At 35.9% G+C, this 24117-nt stretch overlaps 1 protein-coding gene across 1 annotated transcript in view; it reads left to right on the forward strand.

Moving 5' to 3' along the window:
- GBE1 (glucan (1,4-alpha-), branching enzyme 1) overlaps positions 1 to 24117 on the forward strand; it is a gene marked incomplete at its 5' end in the record, with an annotated part of 62683 nt that overhangs the window by 10828 nt on the left and 27738 nt on the right. Inside the window, one exon of the mRNA XM_009073438.1 lies at positions 233 to 404. Within this exon, the coding sequence (XP_009071686.1) occupies positions 233 to 404 (172 nt within the window). The remainder of the gene's footprint in view (positions 1 to 232; positions 405 to 24117) is intronic.

A 24117-nucleotide genomic window follows, 5' to 3' on the forward strand; every position in this document is an offset into this window, starting at 1 on the left:
AGTTTGATTCGATCATGTGAAATGTAGGACCACAGCAGGGGGTAGACAGCTATTGGTTTATTGTTCATACATCCTCACTCTTGTTGGTCTGGGGAGTCCCAGTAACCACATGAAGGGTTGCAGTGGGAAAACAAGTGTTCAGGCCTGACATCCAGACAAGGCTTAGCCTAAGGATGTTCCTGCCTCAGCTTACATAGTTTCTCTTTTTCACTAGTGTTTTGAACTGTTACAGGCACTTGTTGGTGATAAGACATTGGCATTTCGACTGATGGATGCAGAGATGTATACAAACATGAGTGTGCTCATGCCTCTTACGCCAGTTATTGATCGTGGAATACAGCTTCATAAAATGATTCGTCTCATTACTCATGCACTTGGAGGAGAGAGCTATCTGAACTTCATGGGTAAGTAATCTTAGGAACCAGTCTTTCATTTTCTCATCTACTGAATGCTTGGCAGGGAAATAAAATGATCTGACATAATCGTAGATCCACAGAATTTATCACAATGCTGAAGTCTAGAGCATAAACACTTTCATAGATTTAGTACAAAAAGGTAATATGCATTGTTTTTCTGTCTGTAAGATGTATTGTAAGACAAGAAAATAAAATCAAGATGGTTCCTAACTGTAACAGAAATAACTTTTAAAAATGTGGTAAGCTCTACTTTGGATTACTCTGAGTTACAACTTAGACTAGTGTTTTAATTGTTGTTCTGCACGTTTGTCAGGTGATAAGCCTTGTCTCAAGCAGCTGGGTTGTCTTTCATCTCTATTAGTCTTTCCTAAACATTTTAAGGTAACAGTGACTTGACTAAAGATAGCTCTGTGCTTATTTCAGTTACTGATTGTCAGGAAGTAGTCTGAACTTGTATCTTATTGCTTTTTGGTAATAAGCAGTGGCTTAATGAGTTAGGCAAGAATAATTCACAGTGACAGGAGGCAGATTCTGCTATCAAAGCGCAGAAACAGTAAGAGCTGGTAGTACTTTTTGTCCATCGTCTGTAAAATACAACTGCTGCATTGCTGCTTAAGCATAGTTACTACAATAAATTTCAGTAATGTCAATCAGCAAGTTACAGTTCCATGTCGTCATCTTAAATATTGAGTGTCGCTCTTAGTTTTATCCAAAATTGTGAAATTATTTGTCATGCTTGTTCTTTACCATATTCATTCCTTAATTTCTTTGCAAAATGATTCTAACTTTATCGTAAAACTCACGATTTTGTAATGTGGTCTGAGAAGTTCTGTAGAGCAGTTGTGATAGTCTCATGGGGAGGGGAAAAAAAAGGCTGAAAGCCTGCTATAAAATCACCATCTCAGTTTTCTGATCATGAAACACTTGAAAATTGTAGAAATTTTAGCTTAGTATCATCTTCTACTTTTATTGTGAAACATACTGTTTTATGAAGTCCAAGGAGACTGTTGGATAAGTATTGCTCTTCTTCCATAATAGTGTATTTAAGAACATATTTTCTGTTTAAAAAATGAGAGAACATAAGACAATGGTGATATTTGATTTAAGCATGTATGTACTAGTACATGTACTCTTTCTTGGTAATAGAAGAAATCTCAGAAAACACCATGCTGGTTTTCTTAAAAGTAATTGAAGCAACTTCAGTACAGAACAAATCAATTCAGTATATGCAATACTAGTAAAACTATTGTTTCCAAGAAAATGCAGGGATTTTTTTTCTCAAAACTGAAACAGAGTTAATCAAATAAATATTTATGAGGTGTGCAGTCAGACACCAAAATGTGCAAGGTGTGAGGTGTATGCTTCCATTCAAACTAGTGATGCTGCAATAGTTGAGGAAACAGGTGTTTAAAAATTACTCCAGCTACGCTGCAGATGTCTTCACCCCAGATTGACTTGGTAAGATTAGAAAAATGATCAGTAATTCAATGTGGCATGTTAAATTCAGTGTGTCAATACAGGTTGATTGTGCAATTAATATTGGGTATCTTCATGTACTGCAAATGTTTCAGTAACTACATTATAGTTTGTATATGTAAAAGATGATAAGACTAATAAATGTTGGAGGACAACATGTATAAACTCAAAAATGCTTGTTGCAGCATGGCATCTAGTTATGCAAAAACAATGACAAATGAGTTCTTTAACTTCCAGTTTCGCATGAATGCTGAGGGTGAGAAAGAGAAGCTTCCTGTGGGGTGGGAGAAATGGAAATCATCTTTCACAACACCTGGAGAAGGCATTCCAGGTGCTTCTGTGCTTTCTTAGGTCCTTCCCTAAGCATCTTACAGCTTTTTTTTTCTCTAGACAAAGACAGCAAAGCGATGCACTGTTTTCTCAATGCTTTACTTACCTTAGGGAAAAGCAAACTGTGCCTAAAATGGGTGTTATCTAGAGTGGAAATCTGCATTCTCAAATGTATCCTGGAATTTCTCTTTGAAGATGTGGATTAGTATTTAATTATGTGCAAGCTGGAGTACCATTTATGCTTCATACGTGCAAGCAGGTTCCTGTTGCGAGAAGCTGTGCCCCATTGAACACTGAACACTGATTGTGGCTTTCTCCCATTTTTCTCACTTTTCACACTGAATGGTTCTCTGTCCTTCTTGCATGTATCCATAAGAAACCACTGCAAAGATCCTGAAATCTGTGATTCTTATTTTTCATGTTTCTGGATGTTTAATTTGCACCAAAGGCTTTTATTTTTCTTTCCAATTACTTACATCCCAATATTCGCAATCAGTGATGTATGCAAACATAAATGTGAATAGGAAAGTTTTGTCATTTCAGTAAATTGGTTCCCTTGTAACACAAACCTTTGGGAGTATTCTTTCCTCCAGTCTGTGCTTCAGTTTTCTGTGCAGCTTTGCAAGTGATCTCTGGGGCTTTGTGTGTGCATCTGGCATGGAAGACTTAACCTAGAAAGGGAAAAACTCCATATGCTTGGCTGAAAATGAGCATAACAATGATAAACGTCCTGCTGTAGTAAATGAACACTCTGGAAGTTTCATTGTAATCATAAAGTAACAGTTGTTTTGAAACTTGTGCTATGCCTTAATGTTCTGCTTTCAGAGCAGGTGCAGAGCAACAATCCTAATGTAGCTGTAGTTTGTTCAACTGAAATCCTATTTTAGACAAATATTTTAATACTGAGATTGGCCAGTACTGGTCAGAAGATGTCATGACTTTAGACAGTCACAAAAGTTCCAAGTTCTTCTGTATAATGCTTTAATAGGAGCACAGGTGGTGCTTCTTTAAGGGTTGCTTTCTTCACATCTAAGCTTCCATGAAGATGTTGGCATAGACAACGTGCATTTGGTTATCTGAACTTAAATGTCACTTAAAGCCTCAAGCAGTCATAGGATGTCTTTATTAAACAGTTAAAGTAATTTTTTGATTGTAGATAATAGGGAGAAAACCTTTGAATTGTACTCATGTATTTTTGCTTGTAGTTGTAGTGATATTAAAATACAATAAGCATCTAATTTAATTTAAAACCACAATAGTGGGTGGAAAAATATTGGGAGGCATAGATTTCTGCCCTCCTCAATATAAGGATTTGAAAACAAATCCAAAATGAAAAACCCTGTACCTGACTAAACTTTTGATTGTAAATTTTAACCCCCTACAAAATATCAAAAGACTTGAGATTTGAATCTAATTCCTCAAACACTAAAAAAGGGCTAATTGAAGTTGTTATAAAACTTCTAGAGTATTACAGGAATCTTCTGATCTCAGCTTGAAAATAAAGCAACCACTGTTATTATGCACTGGACAATGTTTAACTTCAGTGTAAAAATCATATTTCCTGAAAATAGTAGTTGAACTTACAATGGCAAAACTGTTCTGTCTGTACATCCTTTCATTTTCCTTTAGCGTCATTTTCTATCCTGCCCCTGAAGAAGAGCTCTGGACAACTGTAATTTAAACTTTCCTTTAAATGTTTTTTTTCTATTTTCTTGTTCTTTGCTTGTGCCCTGCACTTAGGGAAACCCTGTGAGACGTAGAAAAAAACTGTGCCATTTCTTCAATGAACTTGTTTCCACATTCTCTCTTTATCTTGTAAGATTACATCTATTTGTCTAGGTTTAGACAAGCAAAGGTGGGGTTTTTTTTGCCTTGAATATATGTGAGCTCCAACCCAAGGAGGCTTAAACAGCATTTTGGTTCCTTGGGATCCCTCATAGCACAAATGCTTACTGGTTTATGCCTTGGTTTTCAGCTTGCTAACAATCATTTTCTTACTTCCTTTTTCATTTGAAATTGGATTAAACTCAATTCTATTGATTTAAATGAAGATTAGTTCCTACATGAACCCCTAGCACTGGTTTTCATGACTCTTCTGTAGTAAAACATCTCTTAATTAGGACTCCAGAGACCAACTCTCTATCTCTCTCTGCAAAACAACTTTTGAGATATATATCTCAATATATAGCTAGGAAGTGATTCATAGTAACTAGAAGATTATTTTCAATCATGAGCATTGACTGATGGTGTTACCTTTTGGACTGACATTTACCTTTGTTTCACTAATATCAAATTTGACTGTTAAGCTTCCTTTTCTCACTTAGCTAATTTACACAGTAGTTTATCTGCTTTATCTATTGTTAGGGGTTTTTCTCATGCATTGAAAGTCTCATCTCTAATGGTTTGGTGTGATGAGACCTTGTTCTTTCTTTGGCCTTGAAAATAAACTAAAATGCAATGCTGTGCATCATAAATACCTCTGAGTATTTTAAAGAGAGGAACTTAGATATTTGTTCATTTATTTTTAAACTAAGATTTCATAACAGGAGGCTTTTGAAAAAATGTTGACAAGAATGGTGCAAATATTGTATCGGTAGCACCAATATCAGGGTGGGCAAGGTGTGTGCCATTTACTTTAAGAATATTAATTAAAAATCTGAAATGAAGATGATACAGCATAATTTACAATACAAATGGGAATGTTATTTTTAACAGAATCTGAACTAGTACTTTCATTGACACGTATTCTAGATAAAAGAATAAATTGTATCAGGAACCAAGGATGTTTAACTTAAACCTGAGAGAATTTGGTTCTCTTAGGCATGTTTCAAGCCCATCACTTGCATTTTCAATTTTTTTCCCTGTATATTTTCTCAGACTTACTACTCCTGTGCAGTGGTTACAGTGTGATGTTTTAGATCATGACCTAAAAAGTGGCCTTGCAAGAGCAAATGCTCTTCAGACTTGCTCACTTTAGTCAACTCCTCTTGATAAACAACCTTGAAGTGCTCAGTTGGTACAGACTGCAGCTTCAAGAGAGGTAGTTTGAAGTCATCTTTCTTAATATGCTTACCTAGTATAGCTGAAAAATGTGCTGCTGGTTCATGTGGGTGCTTTAATTTCATGGCAGTCTGACAGAAGCAATTATGTTCATTTTAAGGTAGAAAACAAGAAGGGTGTAATCTGAAATCTTACCTACAGTTTTTCAGAGACTTCTTATCCTGTGGTGCTGGACTACCTACAACTTCATTGTGTATTACCCTGTATGCCCCTACTGACAACTTGGTTTAGGCAGTGGCAGTGGGAAGAATCCGGATATATGGATTAGCCATCCTTAGTCACTTTGAGATCTTTCGGGATCTAGAGGTGCAAATTTTTAATATTTGTTGTTCATTTAGAGTTGATTGAAATAAACTTCATTTCTACACTTGCTCAAAAATCATTAGAGTGACTGGGAGAAAAACAGTTAGAGACTGCCTCATAATTTAAAACTAAACCACATATACACATACCCCACACTCTTATCCCACCTCCAAGTCACAAATGATTTATGTCCAAATGCTAAGAATCTTTGTAGGAGTTGATTGTATTTCCTTCTTGAGAGGATAAGGAATGAGGCACCATTTATGTGTGTATGTCATTTAAATACACAAATAAAATGGTTAGTAGCAGCAATCTATATATATGATGGTGTGTCAGTGTCCACACTATGGCTTCTCAAGTCAGGAACCCTGAAACAGAAGCCTTCATAGTCAGCAGCATCCTTAAAACTGCTTAAGAATTAACAGTTGCTCCTACTGTGGTCATGGAGCGAAATCCAGGTAGGATTTTCCATGATAAGGAGAGAGAATAGTCTAAATCAAGGTATCTGTCACAAGTGGCACTCTGTTTTTCTTTCAGAGTAATGCTACGTTTTCATGTCTGCAGGGTATCAGATATGTCAGTATTATCAGTGGAGTGGAGCCATATCAAGGCATTCTGACACTGCTTCAGCTGGAAGGTGTTGGGATTGTTTCTAAGAATGGGACTCATTTTTTTTATTTTATATATTTTTTTATTATGCTCAGTATCATCATTTAACCACGGTGATATTGTTATTGAAACTTCTGCTAATGTCTCAGGCTTTGTTCCTGAGATTCCATCTGTTGCCTTGCATATTGTATGATTCGTACAGCTCACAGTTCAGACTTGTAACATCTTTTCTGTCAACATGTGTGAGTACATACAGCCTGGTCTACTGATACAATAGTTGGTGTGATGTGAGGACTTGCTAAAGAATAATGAATGAAGTTGTAAAATAAATCTTGAAGTTATTAGTTACAAGAGTTCCATTTCTGTTGGTATGACAGCCTTCATTTCTGCTTTGTTGTTGTTTCGAAGAACAATCACAGAAATAGGCCTCTATATATTGTAATTTTACACTATATATTATAACTTCACACTTTCAGCACAGGTTTTTGGAGGAATTTCTCTCTTCAGTTGTTCAAAATTGTGATTCATTACAGATGCTATGACAAAGTTATGTCATATTCTGAAAAGCTTTTTTCACATCTTCTCGATTTCTGCTCTACAGGGCATGGCTGTTATTCTGTCCTTTCATAACTGTTATTTTTTTTCCCTCCATAGCTATAAAATTAAGAATTTCTTTAAAGTAAACTATAATTAAACTATTTACAGATGGCATTGATTATTTTTCCTTAGTTGCCTTTTATGAAAAAATAAAGATAGATCTAAATATTAGCTTAAATTCTGCATGTTATTTTTGTTTTGAGGCTATCAATCCAACACACAGCACAATATTCTGACTAAATTGTATTTTGTTTTCATTTTCTTCACTTTGAATTCAAATACATTGAAAATCAACAGGTTTACCTTATTTTCAGACTTTATTGCTTTATTAACTAAAAATGTAAGCACTGTAGTAAAAGCTCTGTCTTAAAAATGTATCTCAAATTTCTTGGAAGTTGTGCATATAAATGTGCATATTTGAACGTAAGAAACTGGTTTGATTAGCTGTCAGATGTTGTCCAAAACTAAGATTTTTATAGAGGACAGAATATTCTTGCCTATTAGTATGGAAGTTTGATAGCTTTTATAAATTTGATAATATATTGAAAATTTAGATTTATAGCTATATATGCTGCATATATGTAAAGGTTTCTTTGCCCAGTGGTTAATTGTGTAAGCAATTAAGTGTAGTTACCTTACACTTTCTATGCTGTGGTTAACTTGTATACAAACAAAATGCTTTGAAAGTTTTCTGTTTATATAGTCTTGAAGTGCTTTAAAATATTACATATTATAATTTTAAAAATCTTATGAAATTCAGTTCACCCTATGAATAATTGGCTCATCATTAAGTCTTCAGAAGAGCCTCGATGTTGTCAAGTACGTAAAAGTGCCTTAGTGAGATTACTTTGCTCATAATGCCTTTTTAGAGAGTGGAAAAATAATCTAGCTGGTTCCATCTTCTGATTAAAGAGCACTTTTGGGGAAATGTGTGTTTCTTAGATATGTGAAGATTTGGTCCATCACTGCATGTATTCATTGGCTAGACTTACTATAGCTTACCTATAGACTTATGTTTCTGGTGCTCTGACTCCTTGGTTGTAAGGCCATGCAAAACTGAAAGGAAATTGAAATGACTTTCATATTTTCAAGTAAATATTAAGTTGGTCTATCAATAAAACTGAAGTTCAACATCCAGGTCTCCATTATAATTTATTTGCCTTTTTGAGTGAGGGTAGGCTTATTTGTGGTGGGGATTTCCCTCTGTTGTATCTTCTTCAATAAGTGCATGTAATAAGATGCAGGAACTGCCATGTCACAGAGCAGATGAGTAATATTTCTTTTGGAATTGATCAGTGTCATTTATGAAATGCTTAGTGCAGGAGCTCACTCATTTCCTGGATGCTAAGTTTCTACCAAAGCGGACTACCTGATAAAAACAATCTCTGCAAGAACTTTGTGTAAGGGCAGGGGGCTAAAAAAAGGGTAAGCATACCCCATTAAAACAGTGGTAAATATGTTTATGTTGAAGCTTTTGTCTTTTGCACCTACTGCTCACTGTACTTCGTGCTATTTTGATGCTGATAATTTTTCAGTCCTTGTTAAAACAGCTGCTTATTTGTTTAAAAAGCTACTTATTTCTGAAACCCCCAATGCTGAAAAAAGTCTACAGCAGTAGCCTCTTCACACACCCAGCTGTGATCTACTACTTGCAGTCTGTACTCAGTAGTCAGGAAAGGGCTCACCAATTGCATGGCTGAGAGAAAAATGGAGCTATTTTGTCCAAAGCCATCTACTAAAGAGTGAAAACTTTCCTTCTGATTGTACTTTGTAGAATGGCTTTAAAAGAGAGAGAGGTGACAAACTGTTTTTCCTTTACATCCAAATCAAGTAATTTAGCAAGGTCAGACTACAGTGAGCTAGTGGAAGAGCATGCAGAGGAATCTGTTAATCAGCAGCCCTACCTCTGGCAACACATTGTTCCTTCTCAGACTGGTTTCGGGCAATGCAGAGCCAAATAGAATTAAACCCCACATGTTGCTCAGTAAGGAATTGTTGTTTTGAGACATGACTGAGCAGGTGACATTTTGTGTTTGTAAAGTCTGAATAATAGATCCTTAGGCATATATTCCAATTTGGATTTTAATGTGTGCAGTTGTGGTAATTTGAAATGAGTTCATCTCAGTAGTGTCATTAATTCCCCAAATCAATGTAGTTTAAACTGAGATAACACTTTGTGATGACATTGGAATAAAATTAAAAGTGTCTTTGAGTTCAAGAACTTCTTATTTTCACGAGCCCTATTTATTAGCTTAAAATCTGCTCATTGTGCTAATTTTCTGAGGCCATCAATCTGACACACACTCAGGAATTTACTGGAATATGAATTTTAACAACATTGTAGTTGAGTTTGCATGGATCTTAGAGGCAGGATATTTTCTATGCAAATTTTCATAAGAAGTGGTAAAACCTACAGAGTAAAGCATATTAGAAAATCTCTAATAAATGCTGACCTGTCTTTCTCAAGTGTCTTTTGAGATCTTCAGTTTGAAATTTCATAGAAACAGAATGGTTGGGCTTGAAGGGACCTAAAAGATTATCTAGTCCCCTGGCATGGACAGAGACACCTCCACTGGACCAGGTTGCTCAGGGTCCTATCCAGCTTGTTCTTGAACACTTCCACAGCTCCACTGGGCAGCCTGTTACGGTGCCTCACCACTCTCACAGTAAAGAATTTCTTGCTAATATCTAATCTAAATCTACTCTCTTTAAGACTATACAGACTTCAAGTGTCCACATGGTGTGCTTCCATATGGCAAGAGATTCAAGGGAAAAATGCTTTTCTATGGTATCAGTCCTAGAGAGGTAGCTATGTATAGATGTTGGAGAGATAAATGCATGCAAGGTAGAAAGTCTACCAGGCAATGTGGGGGTGAAGGAAACATTTCAGGTTGGTATTGGAGTGAAGCTGTGGGCTCCATTAACCTAGGACAGTCACTTTATCTTTCTGGCTAAAAAGATGCATTTATGTACATAATTCAGGGTAAAATTATTTCTGTGAGCTCATGGAAATTGATAAAAATACAATGAAAATGATGTATTTTAATTTTACTTCAAAGTTAAGTGTTATGAGGTTAATCTTGATTATGAATATAGAGCTGATTTTAGTAAGCCTTCAAGAAGGGAGAGGCAGAATTTATAGTGGCGTAAATGAGAAAGGGAATTTAGGAAGATGGTAAAATTACTTTCAGCTGAAAAGAAAATTAGTTTTGTTAGAGAGTTTTTGTTTGGGTTTTTTGGTTTGATTTTTCTTTTGATTTCAAATAATACAGGTACCTTTTGAGTTGGAATGACTTTTTGCATATAAAACACTACTTCTGTCTAAATGTATTATGTAAAAGTCCTGGGCAGGAGGAGTAACAGGACAAGTGACTAATGTCTCAAAAACAGAGGATTATTCACCAAGCCAGGAGTGCTAGTGCAGTTTCTAGGCCAGAAGCCTAGAACTTTTCCTCAGTTGGGATAATCAGATCTTTTTGTGAAGTTCAGAGCAGGTAATGCAAGCAAATTATTTCCATTGAATATTCAAAGTGCCTTTTTTTAGAGATATTATTTAAACTCAGTCTAGTAATCCACTCATTCCTGGTTTAAGAGTCAGCCCATAGACTATGAAACGGCTCCTTTAAGCCTCTCAGGGTTTTTTTTGTCAGGCAGACTGTTAATACAAAATACTGCAGGAAAGCCTGGATCATCTTGATGGTTGTATTATACGTCAGCTCTTTGTGCAGACTAAGCTCACAGCCTTTATCTTCATAATGAAGAAATGTGTGGTCTTATTTCAAAATATTAATGCAAAGAAAAAGGATATCTGAATGAAAACATTAACTTGTGTTAACATAAAATGTTGGATTAGCAGCAGGCTTTGCACTGTTTATCTTGTGCTCCTAAAATTTGTGAAAAAACCCTAAACTTTGTGATCATGATGTGAATAAGAAAACATCTTAATTGTTCTCCTGGTGTACACATATGTATAGGTGTCTTTTGTGCATGTGTTCTCTCCAGGACTGGTGGTATATGTGTATATGACCTTTTAAAAAATAAACAGTCAGCTTGGTTCAGGCTGAGTTGTTGTTCTTATGTTTGTTTATTTTCATGACTGATTATTTACGGTAGTTCCTAACAGCTGCCACCATTGTAGCAAGTGAGGAATTGTAGATAATATTGCTCGAAAAGTGCAGGTCTGAACATGGATGGACTTCCATAATTCCAATTTTTTTTCATCTAAGCTAATGTAGTGAAAGTGCTAGTTACTTATCGATATCAAAATACTGTGTAAATGTGTATTCTATTTTCTATAGATCTTCACTTGTGGTACTGTGATTTTTTTCCTCCTTGTGTGCTATTTAGCTGTACTTAGGCAGTTTGTATGTATATCTTCTTGAATACGTTAATAGTTCATTCTTTAAAGCTCTCTATTTTTCAACTTATTTTTAAAGCTCATCTAGCCTTCTCATCTCTTTCCTAGTAATTCAATCTTTTTGTTTCTTTTGGTGAAAAAAATAAATCTAGCAAGTACTAGTAAAATCATTCTATATGGCAATAGTAGGTTTGAAATACTAGGTTACCTTGCTTCTAAATTTTATCCCAGTCTGAGCCTCACATGCACTCTTTTACCTTAATACCTGTCATATTTTCAAGCAACTTGGTCCTAAAGCACTCATTTTCACTGTAAACTATACTTATACCAAAGTAAAGTGATCTAGAACCAAGTAATGGAGGTGCTGTTGGGGATAATTCTTATTCCTGTGTGCAGGTGCTTTTCAAAAGAGAAATGTGAGGTTTAGCCAGATCAATGTGCAAGTTACATATGTTTTTCTGCCTTTCTCATGAGGATTGCTACTCCACTTCTCACCCCCTTCACTCCCCAGTTTAATCCTGAGTTTCAGAAGCTCTGCTATAAACTGTACTATGCTTTTTATGTCAGATTTGATATGAAGGGTGTAGAGCACAAGTCTTACGAGGTGTGGCTCTGGGAGCTGGTGGTGTTTAGCCTGGAGAAAAGGAGGCTTAAGGGTGATCTTTATTGCTCTCTACAACTACCCGAAAGGAGGTTGTGTTTAGGAAGGGGTTAGTCTCTTTTCCCAGGTAACAAGTGACAGAACGAGAGGAAATGGCCTCGAGTTGTACCAGGAGAAGTTTAGATTCGGTATTAAGAAAAATTTCTTCACTGAAAGAGAGTGGTCAGGCACTGAACAGGCTGCCTAGGGAAGTAGTGGAGTCACCATCCCTGGAGGTGTTAAAAAGATATGTAGATGTGATGCTTAGGGACATGGTTTAGTGGTGGACTTGGCAGACAGCCTTGATTCTGTGGCTATTCAATGTCTGTCAGTAGATAAATATGCCAGAGTATTGACATATTAATTTCAGTAGATGTAAGGAAAACTGGTCTTATTTGTGCAGACCTTTCCAGTATGTGAAATGTATTGTTCAGTTTGGAGAAGTAAAAAAGAAGCAGCAATATTGCTCTAAGCTTGTTACAGCACTGGCTGTGACTAGTCTTAGAAATATAGTAAGCTATTTATTAATATCCTGCTTTCTTACGTATGGGATGGAAGTGGGTGTCTCAATTAAAAATGAAGCAAGGAGTATCTTTAGATAAAATAGTCTTCATTTTCTGGAGTTCAACATAGACATAGTTGAAGTTTTCAGAAAAATGGTGAAAGTCCCTTTGCGTATTTACTACTTGCCTTTTTATTTGTAGGCCAAAAAGACTGTTTTTAGGTTTTTATCTCCTATGTGGAAGGCTATTATTGGTTTGTACACTGAACATAAGAATACAGGACTAAATCCATTGCTTGTATCTGGAAACTTGAATACAGGAAGAGGGCTGTAGAAAGAAAGAAATTTTACCTTAATAAAGTAGGTGTCTACATGTTATATTCTCTCAGTAAGTTTTTGATCTGTGTTTTCTGTGATACGAAAATGTTGAGAACCGTGAATGACTGAGCACTTGAGAACAAGGGATAGAAAACAGTATGATGTGTGACTGAAGGGTTTATGTTCCACTCCTCAGTGCCAACCTGTGAATGTGGAAATATTTGTGCTAGGAATGTGTATTGAGGAAAGCCTGTAGAAAGCAGTAGCAACTATGTTTGGTTTAGAGGTAGCATATCTTTCTGTAAGAAGTTTGATTGTTTGTTTGTTTGTCATCTCCCAATTTCTAAAGGGATGATGTGAGCTGTGTCTGAGATAGCAAGAGTCTAGGCTCAGAGACATGAGAAGTTTCTACTAGTCTCATGTTATGGCCCTGTCTCTCTATTCTTCCCTCCCAATGTTACGATGAGGTGTCAGATTTTCAAAGGATATGTTGTTTTCTGACAATAAAATATTCCCATTAATATCTAAATAGAAAAGCAAGTAGCAAAATAAGCTACCACCATAGTGTGACTGCGTAAGGAATGAAATGGAACAAAAGAGAATGAGAAATGACATTGGGAAATAATTGTTTTCAGATAAAGGTGTAATTTTACTTGTTTCAGAGGATTCTTTCCTTTTTCTTAAAGATGATCCATGCAAGGCATTTATCACTTCAGCAAGAGTAGTTTTTGTAATTAAAAAAACGCAAAGGAGTGAAAAATCATTACTGAGAAATATTTCATGTGTCCAATTCAAAATGTCTTTGTGCAGGTAATCTCTAATGGATTCTTGTCTCTGTTTTGTGTTTTGCTTTTGTCGCTTTGAATTTCCATACAGCATTGCTGGAGGGGGAGAGGAGAAATCATAGTTGTAACACAACACTGTTCAGACATTGAAGCAAGTTTGGGTTTTTTTTCCTGAAATCAAAGTTTACTTTTTTCTTTGACAAAGAATTTTTGTTTTAAAGGCAAAAAAAGCATTATCTGCCTAATAGGGTTAGAATACATTTTCAGTTTGGGCCCTAAGGAAGCTGTATCACTTCTTTGTATACAGTGCAAATGAAGTGTAGTACTTTCAATGCCTATGTATTTCAGTGAAATAAAATGCTACTTTTGGAAATAATGCTTTAAAAAATTAATTAATGCATGCATACAAAATAAATTCCCGCAGTTATGTGAAACTTTGGCTTAGGGAAGGGAGCAATACATATGAAAATGTTTTTAGTAAAAACTTGCTCAAGGAAAAAGGTTGGAGGTGGCTACTTAAATGAGATTGCTTATATTATTTTATATACTAGTTCAGAAGTATTTGTTTCAAAACCTAGAAAACAAATTAAAATTTTAGCGTGTTTTCAGCAAAAGTAATGTAGTCTAGAAATAATTTCTAGTCTAGTTCTCATTTATCAGTGTAAATTTATTTTCTGTCTATTAACTTGGTGTCACAAGGAAAATCTAAAATGATTAGCTAGTTATGCCTTGAAAGGCTCACAGCATTGTTATGCCTTCAGCTGATTCAGGTCTTAAGGTTTTTTTGTGTGTGTTTCAAGTGTAAGATGAATACTGTCATGTTTGCATCTGTGTGTATAGCAAAGTGTTGAATTTCAAAGCTAGAAGGGGTAGCTGTGATCTACAAATAAAGAGGCACAAGATAATGGAATTAAGAGGGGGGGATAGCTCATGGAGAGTTGCTGTTGCTTGGAGGTTGAATCTCATAGTTTTCAGTTCTAGACCATGAATTTACAACTATGTTTTCTAACTTCCTCTGAATAATGTTACTTGAAAAAAACATTAGTGTGGAGACAGATATCCAATCTTGCTTCATGGTATCTTATTTTCCTATAAGAATGACTCTAGACAAAAGTTAGCATTCTGACCTGTGAAGATACTTGTTCAAGGTCATCCCTTCCCTGGTTGCCACAAGAACACACCATCAAAAATGCAGCCTTTCCTCCCACTTGAACCACAGGGCCAGTAAGACAGAGCACTTGATCTCTTCCCAGTAAAACCCTCCGGGCAGAGTTAGTTAATTCCTTTTTAATATTACAAAATCCTATTTGACATTTTATCAAATTCAGGAAGTAAACTGGAGTTGTAAACCCATACTTTTCTGTTTTGTCTTGTATATGCCAGTCACTTCAGGCAAGTCACTTTGGTCACTCTTACTAACCTAACTGTATACTCTAAGACTATCTTCCCAGCAATGTGTATGGAGCAAAATATGTAGTTTCTGCTTTGCTATTAGCTTTGGGCGAGGAAAAACATACTGACTAGTGTCTCCCTTTATATAAGATGGTGCATGAAGTGACTTGGTGAATCCAATATGTTATTTATAGACAGTTCTTAGCATTTTTTAGCTCTTCTGAGGCTATTCTAAGTAAATAAATAATTTTTTGTTTAAAAAAAAATAAGCGCCAAAAAAAACATGAAACCTGAGAACCATCACCAGTAGTTTGAAGTCTAGCAGATACCCTCTACTTCTGTGAACCCATGCTGCTTAGTTCCTATACCTCATACTAGTGTTCTTAATGTATGGGTTGATATGTATCTGGAGTAACATGTGTAATGTGCCCATTATCAGAAAATGTTGGAGTATGTTAGTGGGTCTTGGATTTCCTAGTTATTTGAACAATTTTCTATACTAAACCCTGAAAATTGGTAGACAAAATAGAAAATTGGCAGAAGCTGTGCATGATGATGCTCTGACTACTTCTTAAAAGCTCTTTATCAAATGACCCGTTATTAGGGAGCAAATGGCCAAAATCTTTTCTGTAGTCTTTCTGGCTGTAGTGAGAATGATTACCTGAAGGAGGGGGATTGGAATAATGCCACTTAAGCCAGGGCATATTGTGGCTCTTTTGATGTCTCTTAAAGCTGTTTTTTAAGGCATGCCCTGTTCAGAAGTACAAGGGTAGGTGAATATGAAGGATTAACTAACTGTGAAGAAACGTCATTTTCTGTTGCAACTGATCTTTGACAGGCTGTGGTAGCATCGAGTTCCAGTCTAGTTTGTTTTCCTATTAGGTGTTAAATTTTAACAAGCAACTTATTTGAAGCCTGTTCTCTCAATATTGTAAGATTTATTTTTTTCTTGTCTCCCCACACGCAAAAACGACCCCAACCAACCAACCAACAATGAAGGCCTCACTGGACAATTGTGCTCATATCTTAGATTTTAGTGACTTTTATAATTCACCTGCTACTTGTAGCAAAGGTCTCATTAGTACCAATTTTGTAAGTCTTTTTTTAGAGTAATGATGTTTTGCTTCAAGTTCCCAGGCTGTTGCCTGCTGGATTATATCTAAACTTGCAATATTTTTTTTCCTCTATTTTATCTTTCCCTTTTTTCTTTCACTCAGTTCACAGTTGACACTGCTTTAATGTATAGGCAAGTCAAGACTCTGTTTAAATTGTGTATCCAGCCCATGCATTCATCACGCTACGTGTGTCTGCCCTAGCCTTTGCTGTTCTTGCAGTCTCCACATGCCCACTCATGCCAGTAACACCTTCTGCAGTCACTCAGACAGACACACTTCATAAAGTTTCTAGGTCTACATTAAGCAAAACCATTTGGTTTGGTGTTTTTATTTCATAGCCTAAAAGTATGGCATCAGAATTCTCAGTCTGGTGTAATTAATTGTCGATTAGTATTAGAAGGTGATGCTCTTCAGGAGGCCTGTGCTGAATTACAGCCTTTATCCTAGTCTGGTGTTGTAAACACTCATAAAATTATTTTAATAATATGCAAGTATTTCTGATATTTTTACTTTTCCTTTTTTTTATATACACTGAGATATGACTAAAGATGACTCAAAGATCAAGACATAGATGCTTAAAAATTAAATTTTGTCATGCTTCTGTTGATGTAAGACATGTAGACATAACGTCCACATGAAGCAATTGCACATCTACGCTAAATTTTAAAATCTGATGCAGTGACTCTTCCAAGACTAAGTATTTTTGTGGAAGCAGCACATCTCAATGATTTTTAAATAAATTCTGCTTTTATCATCATGCAGGTAGTCACCCTCCTTCTGATAGACACATTGTATCTTGCAAGAAGTTCAGAATAACTCTGAAAACTGTATGAGATTTGACTCCTATTCTAATGAGAGAGAGAGAGAATACCAGAGCAATTACTGCTTTGAACAGGTCAGAGTTACATCATCAGAGGTTTCTCTCATTAATACATACCTTTTCTGCACCTTCATTTGTGTATCTCGTCTACAGACAAGGCTTTATTATATAAATTTTATTTACATAATATATTATACTTTTAGATTTTATATGCTTCTATATTATACTTTAAATTTCAATTTCAACTATGTTTTCTGTTCCAGGCCTGAACAGTTGAATTTGTAGTCAATTCAGTATATTGACTAATAGCTGTAAGTAGTTCAGTTGATCATTAGGCAGATGAGGCACTTAAAACCTGTACCTGTTGTAGCATGACTAAGTACCAGAGGCCCTGACTTCTGATTTCTAACTGTTCTTTCTGAAAAAAAGCCAGACTTGTAAGCTTCAATATCCATTTCCATTCAGAAAAAAATCATTGCTGGTAGGGGCTTTTTGAACACTACCAGCAACACAAATAATCTTGCCTTAGTCATCCTGGTTCTGATTGACCATAATGAGCAGAGATCTTGCAGCAGATTATGCTGTCACTTACGATTATTGTGCTAGCACTTTTGATATATGCTAAAGCTAATAAACATCATTTAGAAAAACTGCTTTCAAGTGTCTAGTTAGAGTCTTACATAAACTACTCATCTTTCATTTCTTATGTAAGAGTATCTTAAAAAAGAAAATCTCCCTTTGCCCCCCTCAAAGGACAAAAAATTCCCAACAAACCAAAACAAAACCCCTAAAACTAACAATGAACAAGTTGAAAGCTGAAGAACAAAAGACTCTGGAAAAAATGAATGTCAAAAGTGCAAAGGGGACTTTCCTGTTATACACATTAATTAGGTTTGTACCAACATAAATATTTGCAATCCACTGAGGATACTGCTTTTGAAACACACTCTGCAAAACAGCTGTTTTGTTCTTTAGAATATCAGTGTATTTCCAAGCTAGTTTTCTTTCGAAATTAAGATGAGAAGTCAAATTTTTGTGTGAGGAAAAATCAGGAGATTATTTCCATTTGATAGAAATTAAACTGTTTATGGCACTGGTTTCATCTATTTATTTGCTAGTGAGCAGAAGGCAAATGAATCATAATGTAAATGTACTGTTCAATTTGTCATAGTGCAAATGAGAATTTTAAACTTTAGAGGCTTCATCTTTTCCTCCTCAGGTTGCCCAGAATATTCATACTGCCACATGGAGATTTTTTGCAGTTTGTGTTTTCCTGTCAGTTAGTTTTAGTGTTGTTCTTTACTTTTTAAATCTATCTGAACTACTGCTAGATGGCTTTTTGAGCAGTCACATGTTTCAACCTGAGTTATTAGATAAAAATTCCTTCTAAACCCCAGCATATTACTCTGAAATACTGTGTTGGTTTGAGTGGAAATGCTAGAAAGTTATGCATAATTCTGTGATGTGTTCTGTTTTGGGGTTGGTGGTTTTGCTCTAAGCAGAGCTAGAAAACACCAAACCAACATTTGTGTTAGCAGCTAGACATAGTTGCCACTGCTCTTTCCCAAGATAATGTCTTATGCACAGTTACTCTGCTGTTCAGTGCTTGAAGTGGGACTATGGGCTATGAATGGGAACATCATCAGTGTTTTTCAGTGGCATGTTGCACTTCTGTGGATCATCGGCTATGCTTGGAGAACTTGCAGCAGTTTCTGCTGATTGCTGCAGGCAGTGCAAGTGGGCTAGCTTGGACTTGAGCAGAGTTACTTATTTCCCTGCAAGGAAGTGTGGGGCAGCTAATAAGCAGTATCTTAAAGCTGTAGGAGGCCGTGGCTGCCAGCTCAGAGCTTCAACTGGATTTTTGCCTCTCAACCTCTGTGACTGACAGGGGTATCCAACCTCTGCTAGTCTTAAACTCAGCAAGGGTTTCTACCTGTCCTGATGCACTATCTTTCCTGTAAACAAGTTTTTTCAGTTTCTGCTGAGTCTTATATACCCTTTACTTTCTCCTTTCTTCCAAGTCTGCCATTGGTTTAAATAACTTCAGCGTCAAAAACTACATGTCAGCAGGTAAACTCAAGCATACCTATCTATGAGATATTTTGGGCCCTTTTACCTCTTAACAGCTGATGCAGTGTGCTGCTGTAGGAAAATGATTTAATATGAGCATTTGGAAGTGGCACAGTGAGGTGTTCGCTTTTGCTTGTTGACCACACTCAGTCCTTTGTGTACATGTAAAATTGTTTTTGTGAATCTCATCTCATGTGTTGCATTTACTTTAGTAACTCTATAGAGAAACAGGTTATTTAACTGATATAGCCTGTCTCAGGATTGGTTTAAACTATTAACAAAGCGTATGACTGTAGAATGTGGATTCTGTATTTATGTTTTCCCTGGCATTTTTGAATTTTACAGATGGCTAATATTTCATTCATCCCTCAACAGTAGCACTGAGGGATAATTGGCCCATCTTTTCCGGTGTCTGTAGTTGGCATTTATGTTCATCCTCTGTGTGTATAAAAAACCCACGAGAACAAAACAGAAAAACTGCAAACAAAAAAAACGCAAACCCAACCAACAGCAAACTAACCTGATCTAACCTTAAATCCTCAGTCATGATTATGTACCATCAGTCTCATACATTCTTTTGCTATGAGGTAGAAGTTCAATAAAAATTTAAATGTCTTCCTGCTAAGTAGTAGAATTGAAGTAATTGTAGAAAGAAAATACACTGTGCAGAACAGTAGGAATGCTGGATTTTGCCAGGGCTACACTTTTTTTCTCAGCTCACTGAGGCAAGTCTATTTCTTGAAAAAGATTATTTTGAGAACATTCTGTACAAGAAAGCTGACTCTAAAATGCTTTCAACTCTTTTCATTTTTGGAAGGCTTTCAGTATTCTGAAACACTCCTTATATGTAATTCTGGGTCCATAGCACTTGCCTTTCTCCTTTATGATGGGTTTGGGTTTACTAACCAAGCACTATACACCTTATGCTGGAGTGGTGTTGTCAAACTTCATAATAATTGAACACGTTGAAAATACATCTATATCTTACCAATCTCGGTTTTCTGAACAGTGTGTAATTGAAAAATGTGATTATGTTCAAAAACTTCTTTAATGTATGTGGCCGTGATGTTTAACTGCTGAATTAGGAACCTGCAATGATTTTGATGTTAAGTTTCTTATCAAATGTCTCTTATTTTTGAATAATTTTACTGTGTTTTCACACTTCAGTGTGGTGAAATTCTCTGCTAACTTTGAAGATATTCTGCATGAGAGTGCTGTAAAATGATATCAAAATTTGTACTTCTTTTCCTTTTAGAAGCTTTAATTTTGAGATTAGGATATTGAATTTTACTTCCTGTGCTGCTTTCTGCATTTATCTTTTTTTGTTCAAGGACTCAGAGAAGTCCTTTGAGCTTTACTGCTTATCTCGGAGATATGTCTTGGAGACTAACTATGTCCAGACCTAATTATACAGGGATTATATTCACTCAGAGCAGATCAGTTAATTATACATTTATCAGAACTGTGCTGGACTGTACAACATGGGATATTTAAGCACTGAAAGTTCATATGCCATTCAGGCATTCGCAGATATATCAGATTTCTCTGTTGTTCTTTTTTTCGGGTGCTCTGCACAGCTTTCTCATTTGTTCCATACCTCAAGGTGAAGTGTGCTAGGGCATGTCATACAATACATGTCAAAGGTCTGCTAAGGACCATGCTCACAGATGGGCATCTGTGACTCCAGGATAACTTCATAAGTGAAACAGATCTTTGTAGGAATAGATATTCATGAAATGCGATTACAGAATGTGAAATAAGCTTCTCAAATAAGGGCTGTCACAATGCTGCTACCTTGTCTTGGAAGTGCAAGCTGTGTTTCAGCTGGGCTGCCCTCACATAAATCTGGAGAGTGTACATTTGAAAACAGCTGTGATAACTTACCAGCATGGACTGCTCTCTCATATGTATTTTCACTAAGAGGTTGAGGGGCAAGTAGGCAGGTAGCACATTCACATTGTTGGTGAGTGCACTGCTGAAAAACATGTGGATAGCATGGACCCTGTTGCAGCAGAATCTTGTATACAGAGAATGTAGCACACTAGAAATGTTCCAGAATAGGACTAGCTCACATGCAGTACACCTGGCTTCTGTAGCTATGTTTCTGCTTGATTTTAGCATTTTTTTCTGTTTGATCTAACTCATTCTTAAGCAAAGATTCTTGTACATCTAAAGTATGGCTCAAATTGGATATTAGTTACACTGAAAATTTCAGCTGTTGTGTAGAATTGTGTTTAGAAAAAAGTTAGACCGTTTGATTTTATTTTTATATATTATACATACATATATATGTAGGTATAAGTTTACAGTGACGAGACATTACAGTAACATGTTTTGAAGCAAACACTATGCTCATCATACCTTCAAAATTAATAAAGCACTTATGTAACATTCAGAAAACCAATAACCCTACTTCCTTAATTATATGAAAACATACCTGGTATGGGAACTTAGAAATTCTTCGTGTTTGCTGTATCAGAAAAGTCTAATGTTGGCAGCCACAGCCTGAGACTGAGCACATCCAAGGGTAAGCCTCTGGACTCTTAAAGAACTGTGCCACAGTGCCCAGGTACCACTGGCTGTTTAGTGTTTTTGATTTCTTTGAGGAAAAGGTAGTGCAGCTAGCAGTATGGTTAAGATAAGACCATTTAATTTAAATGATGTTGTTCTGATGCTCTGCTTTCTCTTCCTCCTGCCCCCTTCTCCAGCCACATGTCTATCTTCCTTCAAATTATTTTCTCACAACCTGCAGGGCTTCTCACAATTCACCTTTTGTTTTGCTTGCTGTCATTTACTTTAGAATGCATTTTGCCTCCAAAACTTTTAATTTCAAATTTTTTGATTTTGCAGTGTTAGCAGATGCAGATTGTTAGACTTGTTCCTATAGCAAGAACAGAATAATACTGAACTTTCATTTCTGATTCACTTGGCATGAAAATCTTTTAACAAATAACTATTTAAGTGGTCTTTTTGTTCAGTTTACATTTTCTTTCTCAATCCTTTGTATACCCTTTCAAAATTAGACAATGAAATTCTGCACTTACTAATGCCAGTAAGAAAGCTGTGATTTATTGAATATCCTTTGGCAAAAGGATTGCCATCTTTTTATGACCTCTTCTGTGCCAGCCTGGTCCTTGACTCACTTTTAAAGCCCATTAGCCTCTCAGTTGTGGTCAATACACAGCAGTGTGTCACACTGAAAGATTTAGCTAAAACTTCTTTGACCGCATCTTCTGTTCAGGAAAGTCTCTTGACATAGATTTTGTATGTTTTGTTGGGTTTTGGGTTTGTGGGTTTTATTTCATTTTTCAATTTATTTTTTTAACCTTTGAAATGTGTTGTGCAATATTTCTGTTCTTGAATATATTAGTGAGCTCTTGGAAGCAGTTAACTGAATAATGTATACTGTGTATGTATATATGGAGCCTAGTGGAAACATCTCATATCAGTCTCTTGTTCTTACTAAAATGTGGCTAACAGGAAATGGCAAAATGGAAACTGTTTCAGTGTGAAAGCAGCACAAATGGTTTGTTACTCTTTTTTTTTTTTTTTTTAATACTGTATGATGGCATGAGGTAAATTTTGTGTCTGAAATATTCTACACTGGGAAGGGGTGCTGAAATGTAAACTTTCAGGGCTGAAAGTTTCTAACACAAGATTAATAAAATATCCATCCTCTCAGAGTCCCTTCTAGTGTAGATAACTTCTCATCATACTCTTTGTTTCCTTGAGTGTTAGTGGGAGCTGCAGAAACTCCTGAGCTCTGCTCAGTAAAGAAATCAATGGAAAACATTCATCTGCCCTTAGGAACTGAATGCTGTTATCAGTGGCACTACCAATATTTCAGTGAATACTCTTATGATGGAATACTGCAAATACCTAATTGAAAGAATTACTTATTTCAGGTAATTGTGGGGGGGTTTCTGTGTAAATATAGTTCTACTGAATACAAGCATGCAGGCATAACTATCATATTCTCTGCTGTTGAAAAATGAAGTACAGCATAGTAAGCAATGCCATAGCCTGTCCACTATGCCTGTGCCTGACTACACCTCTACATAAGAAAGCTTCTCAGCCATCCAGCCTGTCCTAATAGAAGTACAGAGATGTTGCTTCTGAGCAGAATTGTTTGTTTTCTTACTTCAAGGGGTTTTTTTTCTGTAATTCATCTGAGAAAAGAGAGGTGTAGGTTTGACAAATGAGGACTAAACAATGCCAATTAGTATGATTGGAATATTTGTTGGAAAAGTATTTCCTTTAAGAATCTGAAACTGTTCTATCAACATTATAAAATTGTATGGTGTAATAACTCCCTACTTTGAAACATCTATAGAAAATGAGTGAAGACAGGCCAGCCTCAATGGGAAGTGGGAATGGGAGAGAAGCAAGTTATTTACTGGTATATCACAACCTAGAAAAGTCATATTTAATTTTAAGCTTTTTTTTTGGAAAGGGTGCTTAAATGTGCTTAAATGTGATCAGAATCTCACGTGAAATGTAAGACTACAAGAGCTTTGGGTAACAAAGCTAGTTCCTCTTGGAATACAGTATGTGAGGATGCATCAGCTGGGTTAGAGCTATTTAAGGGAAATTGTTGAAGATAGGAACTCTGAGGGAATGTATTGTTATCAGAAGCTAAAGGTATTTCTGCTCTGTGCCATGCAGAAGTAAGAGCAAGCACAGAACACCTAACCTGTTCCTGCAGTGCTTTGAATCATAGCCATTCTCCCCAAAACCTTTTGTAGAAAAGCCAGGCACAGCCCTTGGAAATACTCAAGGGATCTGTGGTGTCAGCTGTATCATTTTAGTAGCATACGAATCTAATATAGATAAAATAAAAAATATTTCATGAAAGTTTGAGGTGGAAGTGGTGGGTGTTTTTTTTGATTCTGTTTTACTTTACAGCAGCATTTTCCTCTTTAATTAATTGCAAATTTTAAAAATTACTGTTTCCAGTTTGAAATGAAGATGTACAAGAGAAAAATGTACCATAACTGGTTGGGAGAAATGTCATTTACAGGATTTCTGTTTCTCCCTTATTTGCTAAATAGGATGTCTTAGAAGTAGATTACAATAAATATAATTTGGAGAGTCTTTTAGAAATACTTATCACTGAACTTTGGAATAAGTTAAGTATTGTATAAAAAAGAGTGAGTTATGCAGTATATGTTGTAAATTAAGATCCGATAAAGTGCAAAAATTTCATGACATTATTCACAAGTAAAATTAACTGTATTTATCTAAGCTTGACAACTTCTGTAGTAGCCAGTAGCATATAAAAAAAGTATAAGAAGTAATAAAATAGTTTAAGTAATGAATGCAGCTTC

This window comes from Acanthisitta chloris, unplaced genomic scaffold, assembly GCF_000695815.1.
Source record: "Acanthisitta chloris isolate BGI_N310 unplaced genomic scaffold, ASM69581v1 scaffold6774, whole genome shotgun sequence".
Lineage (NCBI taxonomy): Eukaryota > Metazoa > Chordata > Aves > Passeriformes > Acanthisittidae > Acanthisitta > Acanthisitta chloris.